Source organism: Pelobates fuscus, chromosome 6 (assembly GCF_036172605.1).
Source record: "Pelobates fuscus isolate aPelFus1 chromosome 6, aPelFus1.pri, whole genome shotgun sequence".
NCBI classification, from domain to species: domain Eukaryota; kingdom Metazoa; phylum Chordata; class Amphibia; order Anura; family Pelobatidae; genus Pelobates; species Pelobates fuscus.
This window is the reverse complement of record NC_086322.1, coordinates 181,373,158-181,383,645: the sequence shown is the minus strand read 5'-3', so window position 1 is coordinate 181,383,645 and position 10,488 is coordinate 181,373,158. Positions and strand designations below refer to the sequence as shown.

The window sequence follows — 10,488 nt, the reverse complement described above, 5'->3', positions numbered from 1 at the left end:
CCAGGAATGTGCAAGGATTTACAAATATCATGTCAATTGGCTAAGCATAGAAACATAGCTAAGTTGGAGATTTTTCCAGTTTGGCTATTTATGCGTAAAATTTTATATTTTCCAGTGAATTCCCAGCAATCCATGGTTTAGTGTTTTTTTATTATTGACTTTGAGACAAAAACAGAAATTTTTTGTAGTTTTCACTGACTTTATTTCTTGACATTTCTGTAGTGTAGATATAACAGTGTAATAAAAACACAAACTTTGTGATGTCACATTTTGGGTTGCACTCCAAGGGACAGACATAGCCATTCTAGTATGTAATGTTAATAACTTTACTAAGAGACACTTCCTTCTAGATAATCTATGTGCGGTTTAAAATTTTACTGATGGGCAAAGTTGAAGTATATATTTCTCACATATTTTTCCATTTTTTATTTAATGAACAGAGCACATGTTTTCACACATCTGTTTAAATAGTTTGTTTTTAAAAAATGTTGTTGATTTTCAAGGTGATTTGTGTCTTTTGGAAAAGCTCTTTGCTTTACATATTGTAAATTGCAAAACAAGACACACTTTGAAGGTCTGATTATCCCTGGATGTAAGGTCTGATTTTTATGCTTATCTTCTTCAATGAATGCCAAGAACCTTTCCAGTTCATCCATACAACACCATCATCTGTGCCATGCTTTGCCATATCCCACGAATAGCTACCACCCCAGTAATATCTTCCATTAGGATTGGCAGCGTGGCAGCGGTTGTACCACCATCCACCACCATCTTCTCTTGAGCATTGCTTGTCTGGATCTGTACTAAACCTGAAGATAAAGCAAAAAGGCGTATGTGTTTAAATTAATAGACAAAAAAAAATCATTTGTATTTTACAATATTGAGTATCTTACTTTGGAATTTAGCACTATGTAACATCCCATATAAGACATGTAGAGAGAAATATATAGATTCATTTTTCATCATTATCTCACATACAATAGTAAGACAAATCTTGCCTTCTAAATCTAAGCTTGGATAGCCAAAATTCTGATAAGTCATTAAGCCAAAAAATAGAAGACCTCGAGAATCCCCTATCCCCGCAATGGCCCTTTTCTGTATGAATGAAATCCCCACTGTTGTAGCTTATAATTTAATAAGCCAATGTGGCTACATACTGTGGTTTTGGTGACCTTTATACTTACCAGCCATCATTGTCTCTGTCATATGTACTGAAGTACATTCCATTGTGTATTGTCATTGTTCTATTTTCTCCTTTAAGTTGTGATGCGCCCTCTATAAGAGCATTTCCAGCAGTGCCTGTATAGCCACTGACAGATAGCTGGTATTTATTAGCCTCATTTTGTACGGTGAATTTATTATACAGCGCAGACACTTTGGTGTTATCCCAGTCTTCCATTTCAAACAAAGCTTCAGTGCGCCCCGCATTAGTAAGCTGACTTATTTTCTCATTACCAAGCCAATATTCACCTATAAAATGAAAAGTATCAATAGAATGTGAAAAAATATATATAAACATACACTTGGACACATCATGCATGTTCTGCTCTGAATTCTATTTATTTTTTTAAAGGGAATGTGTCACGAGAGACCAGTTTTTTTAGTTTTGTGTTTGGTACTGGGGTTTACTCCATATCTGGGAACTCCCAACCAAAGGTATGTGCATCTTATTGTATTGGATGTTCCTAATATGGCCACCTGAGCTGCTGAACAATTGCTGCATTAAAGCATACCTGGGCCTACCAACAACATCGTTTGTGCATGACAACACTCACAGCCACAGGATTTTATTAATGAAGAAGAATTGTCAGGAATTCAAAGAAAATTTCAAGTTTAAGGCAAAAATAGCTGAATTGAAAAAATATCAGCTATGCTTTCAATAAACTATTTTGGTCTAAAAGTTGACATTCACTTTGAATTCACTTTGTATAGATGACAATTCTCATGTTAGAAAATAATTGCTTTACTTCAATCTCTGTGAATAGACCACGCAGCCTGGAGGAAGCTATTTTTGTATATACTGCTTTGACTGGACTAAATTCTTTCAAAAATTGTTCTAGATAAACCTGGATGTAATATTTGTCATCCTTACCTATTTATATGTGAATATACTGTTTTAGTAGTCTATATCGAGTTACATGTGAGGACTTACATGGAAATGTAACAACATCTACTTTCAGCACTCTTAAAGGACCAGTTTGGGCACCATAACAACTTAATGAAAGTGAAGTTGTTATGGATTAATGATCTTCCTGGTGCTGGCTCATTTTAAGGGATTAAATGATTCTTCGGCACTGGAACACTAACTTTAATGGGAACGGTTTACCCATTAATGTGAGCAAGAGCAAGGGACCTACTAGCATCTTAACATCTTCTTTTGGTTACGGTTGTTATGGTGCCCAGAGTGTTCCTTTAATAAGTAACTATGAGGTAAAACGTTAAATAAAAATAATATAGAGAATATATACAAAGAATAAAAAAAAGGGAGGCCATTTTACAACACTTTGTACTTGTGGGAAGAAAACTGAATAGTAAAACAAACATTTGATTGTATCTGCAATAGGGTGCTAATTTAGAGTTGAATTTTTAGAAATTAATTTCAAAATGCACTGCTTGCACATGAAGAGTTGTAGGTGATTTTCTACATACAAAACTCGACATTGATGTGTTAAAATTGTTATATGTCTATGTGCAAGTTTAAATATGGCAAATATTTTTTACCTGGAAAGTCACAGATTTTTTTGCCACCATCCCGAGCAATGTTACCAAATCCAGATCTGTAGGCATCCCATGTTCTTCCAAATCCAACACTGCCATCTTGCCTGTTCTGGATAAGTGCCCATCCTGTGAAACATTAATATTTATATTTGAATCAATTTATTCGATTAATTTAGCTATGCTCGATACTTTATTGTACATTGTCCCTTAATTAAAGTTAGATATTTAGGGATATCCCCTGCTGAAATTATGTTTACGTATGATCCTGTGTAATCTCTGTCCTATTTCATTAAAGAGGGACAGAAGACAATGCAAAGCCACAGAACACGTGCCAGCTAGAGCTGGATCTACATCACAGGTGCCTGTGTGGGCAAAGAGTTCTCAGGTGCTCTTCTGTCCCCAGTTATCTGTTGCTTGTTTCATGATTTGGAGGATGCACAAGAGAGTCAGGAAGTAGACTTCTCCCCTTCTCCACAAATAAAAAAAAAAATATGATTACCATACAGCTATAGTTTATTAGATAAATGTTAAGAGGAAAAAAAATACTTTTGTAGTTATGGTAAGTTCGCCTAGTAGATAGGCTCCTGTATGCAGTGCCAACTCTGCATACTGGAAAGTCCAGACCTAGCGCAGGCTTGGACTGAATTGATCTAGACGCAGGGGTTCCCAAAAGTAGATCCTATATGTTTTAAAACTACAGCTTCCATGATGCTTTGTCATTCTGAAGGCATTCTAAACTCATGCAGAGAATCAATGCAGTTGTAGTTCTACAACATCTGGGATCTATCTTTTTGGCACCCCTGATCTAGAGTATGCAGGATGTGAGTACATTGATTTGATTGGCCATCTCCCTAATGTTATTACAAAAAGCATGTGTGCTCTCTCTATTTCTAACAAGATTACTACAGAGGTTGCATAGGTTTTGTTCTTTCACAATCTAGAGCGTCAGTATTTCATTATAGTTCTCTATTATTCTCACACATCAATCTATAGTCACAGAATCAGACAGAAAAGCTTCACAATACATTTTGATTTCATTGATGCTTGCCTACCTCCATTATTTGTTTCCATGTCACAATAAATTTTGTATGGTTTAGAAACTCCATCAGGCTGTATAAGATACATCTCTGAGCTATCACCTCCCTTTCTATAGATGTCTTCACACTCTGAGATAATAAACATGAATAGAATAAAAGATTAGGAAATTAAACACAAAAAAATTAATTGAATAGATACATTTAAACATGTATTTTATAGCATTAGGAAGATAGCTTTAAAAGGAATGAGATAATAAGTAGCCACTAGTCTTGTCTAGTGTTCAATGACAGTCCAAATTAGTATTTGGCCTGGCCTATGCATCTATCTTCTGCTTTAAAATCATTTCATTTGTGAGGCTTAGTCTATCAGTTTTCTGTACTTTACCTAAGGAATAGTTCAAGGGATACTTGAAGCATTAAAAAAACTGTAGATTAATAAAGCACTTTAAGTGTATATATCATAGCTACATAGTTACATAGCTGAAAAGAGACTTGCGTCCATCAAGTTCAGCCTTCCTCACATTTGTTTTTTGCTGTCGATCCAAAAGAAGGCAAAAAAAAAAAAATAAACGGTTTGAAGCATAATTTTGCAACAAGCTAGGAAAAGAAAATTCCTTCTTGACCCCAGAATGGCAGTCAGATTTATCCTTGGATCAAGCAGTTATTACCCTACATTGAAAGATTATATCCTTGAATATTCTGTTTTTGCAAGTATGCATCTAGTAGCTCTTTGAACATCTGTATGGACTCTGATAAAACCACTTCTTCAGGCAGAGAATTCCACATTCTGGTTGTTCTTACAGTAAAAACCTTTCCTTTGCCTTAGACAAAATCTTCTTTCTTCCAGTCTAAACGCATGGCCTCGTGTCCTATGTAAAGTCCGGTTTGTGAATAGATTTCCACACAATTGTTTGTATTGGCCCCGATTATATTTGTATAATGTTATCATATCCCCTCTCAGGCAACGTTTTTCTAGACTAAATAGGTTTGTTAACCTTTCTAAAATAGGTTTAAATTTGTTAATCATGCCCTTGCAGTATCACTGCTCAATTCTCTGTCATTTAGGAGTTAAAACCTTTTTTTATGTTTATGAAGCCCTATCTACACCTCCCCTGGCTGTGACTGGCACAGCATGCAAGAACAAAATAGATGTGACAGCAGGGTATTTACTTTAGATGTTTTTATCTCCTGCTCTTTTAATTGAACTTTCATGACATACAGGAGTCTCCTGCAGGCTATTAACAGAGGAGAAGATAAACATGTTTAATTCAAACAGACTTTGCAATAAAATAAGTTAAAACATTAGATCTCTCTTTACAGGAAATGTGTAGGGAGATTGTGTAGGTCATATACAGGGAAGGTGTGAATAGGGCTGCATAAACAAAGAGATGTAACTCCTAAATGGCAGATAATTGAGCAGGTAGACTGCAGGGGCATGATTTATACACCAAAGTCACTCAAATAAACTAAACTTGTTTTGGTGCTTATAGTGTCCATTTAATAGCTATTCCAACAATATACTTCACACTCATTAAGTATTCTTAACAATATACCTTTGCCAGAGATTACTGGAATGTTGCACGTTGTAACACAAGGAGAACGGCAGTTTTCAACTTGAGAGGAAATTGTGGCTTCCAATTTCTGGATTTTTGACCTCAGGTTTTCCAACACTTGGCGGAGGATACGAATGTTGGATGGAATGTTGGTATCCAAATTTTCCTTGATGTAAGTATAATGTTCTTCCAATTCATCATTATAGGTCTTTGCAACATCATTGTTATCTACAAACGAAATGCCAAACATTCATAACCACTAATGCTCAATGTAATGGTTATGATGACATAGGTATTTGGTTGCTGTCCTCTTTAACAAAACCAAGAACTCTCTCATCGGCTAAATAATGCCACTTTTTTGAATGCTGAACTTGTGCTTCCATGTTATCAACCTAATTTGAGTAGATTTTGGAAGGTAGTGGTGGTAGGCTGAGAATTCTATGGGAGGGCCATGTTTTTTGCCACTATAAAGTCATAATTACCCCCTGCCTTATATGTCAATAATGTGAAATGTAATACTAGATTTCTATGCAAACTCTACATTCATACTGATTAATGTTTGACTTGGTGGGTAATACATAATTAATACTTAAAAAGTTATGTTAGCATTGTAGTTTCAGCATAAAAAGCATGTCATGTTGAGTAGAGATCAAAATGCAAAACCATCCTCAGGCCTGACTGAGCATCATTAGAAAAAGTTTACAAAAAACACATAGAGTGTCAATATCAGTCAACTTTGTTGTAGGGGGTACATTTGTGAGGCTTTTGAGTTTGCATGTAATTTTTACAACACTGATTCTAGTGGAAATATGAGTGTAAAACTCTCTATAATATTTGTAGATGTCTTCTTTAGACTAAAAAAAATCTTTCTTTTCTATCAGTTATTATCGGCTACTGTGATGCAGTGTTACTGTGCTACTGTGGTACATAATGGGTTATCAACATAGGTGTCAAAGGTACAGTAACACAATGAAACATGCTTTGCTTCCTGTAATTGTTAATAAGTACATGCCAAATATTTATTATACCTGTGTTGAGCTCACTCCTTGCATACACACTGTTTCTCAGAACAGATGCGTACTTATATATAGTGTTTGTTGACTGTGCCAATGCATTTACTCTGCCGCTCACATCTTTAATTGCATCCTTAACATTTTTTTCTTGTTTCAACATTGACGTACGCAGCTCACAACCAGTTGGACAGAGTACTCCCTGAAAGAAGATAAACCTCCTTTATTTATAGCATAATTTATTTATCTAGTATTCAATTATAAGAAGTCTAAGAAGGGATACCCATTTTACCGAATACCTGGAAAATTAAGCAAAATAAAAGACTGAATTTTTGGTTTATATTTTATGTTATCTTCATTTTTTTTATGCTGAATGGCATTTCCGATGAGCAGAGTGTTTGCACATTATTACAAGGCAGTATTTAAACAGTGTTTTTATTATAAGGTAAGTATTTTGATAAAAATACAGATATACTAATATATGTTTGATTAGGAATATCTTGGCAATGCTCTTGAAATCTGAAGACTGACATTTGTCACCAGTACCCAAGGCAGTCCCACGATCAGAATTAGAGTCTGCAAAGTTTGGGTTATCTGGTTATAAGCTGTCACCTCAACACTAAAGGCCCCAACTGCCAGCAATAGTGGAAATGGAATGGAATTGGGGAGTAAATTCAATGGAAAAGAAGAGCAAGTCTATTCTTAAAGTAAAAGGCTTGGGCTGAGAACAAAGACAAACAGGAAGTGATGTTCGGAAGGACAAATAGGGAAGATGAGAAGATGAAATTGGGGCATGTTCAGACTGACAAAGACAAGGGAATAAACCTGAGAAGGACAAGTTGAGTATATGAGGGCTTATATGGGCAAGCAAAGCTTACAAAGGCAGATAAGGAGAACAAGGGCCTATATAATTTTATCAAAGAGGGGAATCTATGAAGGGTGATTTAACCCCTTAAGGACCAAACTTCTGGAATAAAAGGGAATCATGACATGTCACACATGTCATGTGTCCTTAAGGGGTTAAATAAGAGGAACACGTAAGACATAAGAAACTGTGTGCTTGATAATATTATATAAACACGAGAGACACAAGTGTTAAACACTGAAAACAATAAATGAAAAGTACTGGTTGGAAAGGACCAAGGCCTCGATTTATTAAGTTTTTCAAATAATTCAACACTGCTCGAAAAACTTTCCAAATGATTTGGAAAGCTTGTTAAGTCAAGGCCCAATTAGGAAATTACAAAGCTAAGTGCAAATGGTCGTTGGAGGTTAAGGCTACCATAGTGGAGAAGGTGAGCTGGATGGAGACCAATAAAAAGAACAGTAAAGAACAGTAATGGCCTGCAATACAAAACTGTTAATGCACAAGAGCAGGGTTGGACGATGCAATATTTTTTATGGTGCCGTATAAATTGATAGGGGCAAAATAATGTCAAATTAAAGGCCAGAATTACAATCGTGGAATTGAAAGTAGAGAAATAGTTGCATTGTTTAGCCTTAAAGAGAAGGTTAATTTTAAAAATAAAAGTGCCACGTGCATATGTCTATTGCCCCCCCAAAAATGGAATACATTAGATGTGCGGTATGATGACATCTCTAAAAGATATAACAAGAAGCAGCCGTAGGTGTCCTAACATAATTGTTAAGTATAATGGTTCATGTGATATACTCATTCTATGCATACTTACAAGCTCCTCATATGCGTGCTTACAGCCTCCCTCATCGGGATGAACAAGATTTTCTACCTTTCGACGAACGTCAGTACCCTTTGTAGGGCGAGCACTATAACCACCCCCACTGACAGGTGGAGGAGGTGGTTTGCGGGTAGGTAATACTTCACTGCCTTTGGAAACTGGTCTGTGTCCACGAGCTTTTATAATCCCTTCAAGATCCTGTAATTGACAGAACATAATTAAAATGTATCACATTTTGGCGCATGAGTTCACATATGATTATTTACATACATTTGTGTAAAGTGCAATCATTTTTTTTTTACAAATTTACTTAGAACTAGGCTTCTTTTCATAGCAAGATAAAGCCAAACAAATAATATTGTAATACCTCATATTTATTGTTTCGTCTCAGTGAATCTGTTTTGTGCATTTATATGTTGTGCAAATTTTATATTCTCAAGCTGCATTTAGTGACCTATTACTCAAATCCATCAATAAAATAAGACAAATCCTTTTGTTTAAAGTTTACAGGAGTGCATATTCTTCAGAACATTATTCCGGGTAGAAGCTGTACATTATTAAATTAACAAATACACAGCCATTATGTATTTAAAACATTTTTTAAAACACTTGGAAATCATCGACAGAATTTATGACTGTAATACTGAAAATATTACTATGCTAGTTTAAAACCAGCATCATTATTATTAATCCCTTCATAATTGCACATGTTATTATAAGAATCCCTTAAAGTATAGAATACAGTTGTGTACCCCTAAACTAAAGATCATATTGACCTTTCCTGGCTGAAAATGATAGTGGAAAGTGGAGAATTAGGGAAGTTTTAGAAACAATAAGTGAAGTTTAACATAGTTCTGGGAACCCAAATATGCTGTAAGACATATTTATACACTAAAGCAGGGATAGGCAACCTTCGGCACTCCACATGTTGTGGACTACATCCCCCAATATGCTCTTACACCCATAATGCTGGCAAAGCATCATGGGAGGTGTAGTCCAAAACATCTGGAGTGCTGAAGAATGCCTATGCCTGCACTAAAGTGTGAATTATCAGAAATTCGAAAGTGAATTTCATATTTTTAAATACAACTCTTGAAATGAAACAATTCTCCTTTAAATTGTTTTTGGTTTGGTTACTTTGTCCTAAAATCTGAAATTCCATTAATATTATTTTATTATTTATATAGCACCAGCAAATTCCACAGCGCTGTACAATGGGTACAATTTAATTAGAATTTCCATCAGATTCACACTAGAGTGGATAAACGTACAGGGTTTATTCACTAAGCTCCACATTGTAGGAAATTCAAGCCCACGCGGAATTTGTAGTGAACAACAGTTTATCTGGGGAAAAAAAATCTTCAACTCAGTTATACTCATAGATTGGATATTTATATGTCAGAGATTTCAATATACTACAATTTGTTGTTTAAAGAAAAAAACACTATTTTTTCTTATTAGAAACACCACAAATAATTGCTGTTTAATCCTTTCAAAGCTTAGTGGTGTACAATACTTCTTCAACGAATCATTGCATTGCATTGCATTGCACTGAAAATGTTAATGATAAGTCGCTCTGGAATCATTATGTGCAAAATGTACAAAATTCAACCAATTGTGTTCTAATTCTTCTAAACTCTTAGTGCTTGCAAAGCCTTGAAAATCTCTATACAAATAGAAATGTAAATTACTAAATATTTTTTAATAAAGAATATGACTATAAGACTGTAATTAATATAATGTAATGAAAATAGTAAACACAATTTAATACTTTACATTTATTGTATATATTTATTTTATTCAATTATGCAAATGAAACAAATTACCGTATAACTCATTATCGTACTGTATTAAACAAAAACAAAAAAAAGAAAGAAAATTAAATCACAAATATTAATTACTGTATTTCTATAAAATTATGTTACTTGGCATACTGTATACCCCTGAGACAAAACACAAAAAATTAAGCAAATACAGAAAATAAATCACACTTTCAAGTATGATCTGTAAACTATTTCAGAAAATTAGAACCTATGCACATTCTACTAGCATTAAAATTAAGGAAACAGAGTGTAATGAGGCTATTTCACATTAATACATAAGTTCAATAATTGACTTAGTACCTCATCGTCTTCATCGTAATCACTACACCACACAGTGGCTGTGCAGAGGAACAGCAGCAAAAGGATCTTCATTGTCTTGACCATTCTTTAAACTAGTCTATTAAAGCAGACGCTTTACTTATATATAGTTATTGGAAAAGAACGGCCCTCCCACTAATGCTTCTGAAGTAGGCTGACCTATTCAGAGTCTCATCATTAATAGGTGACCAATTGTAATTTGCTTATCTGACAGAGAGGGCTGTTGGTCAACTCATTGCAAAATTTTGTGAGGAACAGCGAAACAGAAGGTGAATTGTCAGAAGAATGACAAACAGAAGACAGGGGTTTGAATTGCAAATTTTGGGCCAAAA

At 34.8% G+C, this 10,488-nt stretch overlaps 1 protein-coding gene across 1 annotated transcript; it reads right to left on the bottom strand.

Annotated features, from left to right (window-relative positions):
• Window positions 1-486: 486 nt before the first annotated feature.
• FGB (fibrinogen beta chain) lies at window positions 487-10,240 on the bottom strand. Its single transcript, XM_063458546.1, has 8 exons — window positions 10,139-10,240; window positions 8,010-8,213; window positions 6,337-6,520; window positions 5,309-5,536; window positions 3,771-3,884; window positions 2,722-2,844; window positions 1,185-1,470; window positions 487-809 (listed from the first exon to the last, which is right to left on the bottom strand). The coding sequence occupies exons 1-8, from the start codon at window positions 10,220-10,222 to the stop codon at window positions 581-583; spliced, it is 1,452 nt and encodes a 483-aa protein (XP_063314616.1). The 5' UTR covers window positions 10,223-10,240; the 3' UTR covers window positions 487-580.
• Between the last annotated feature and the right edge of the window lie 248 nt (window positions 10,241-10,488).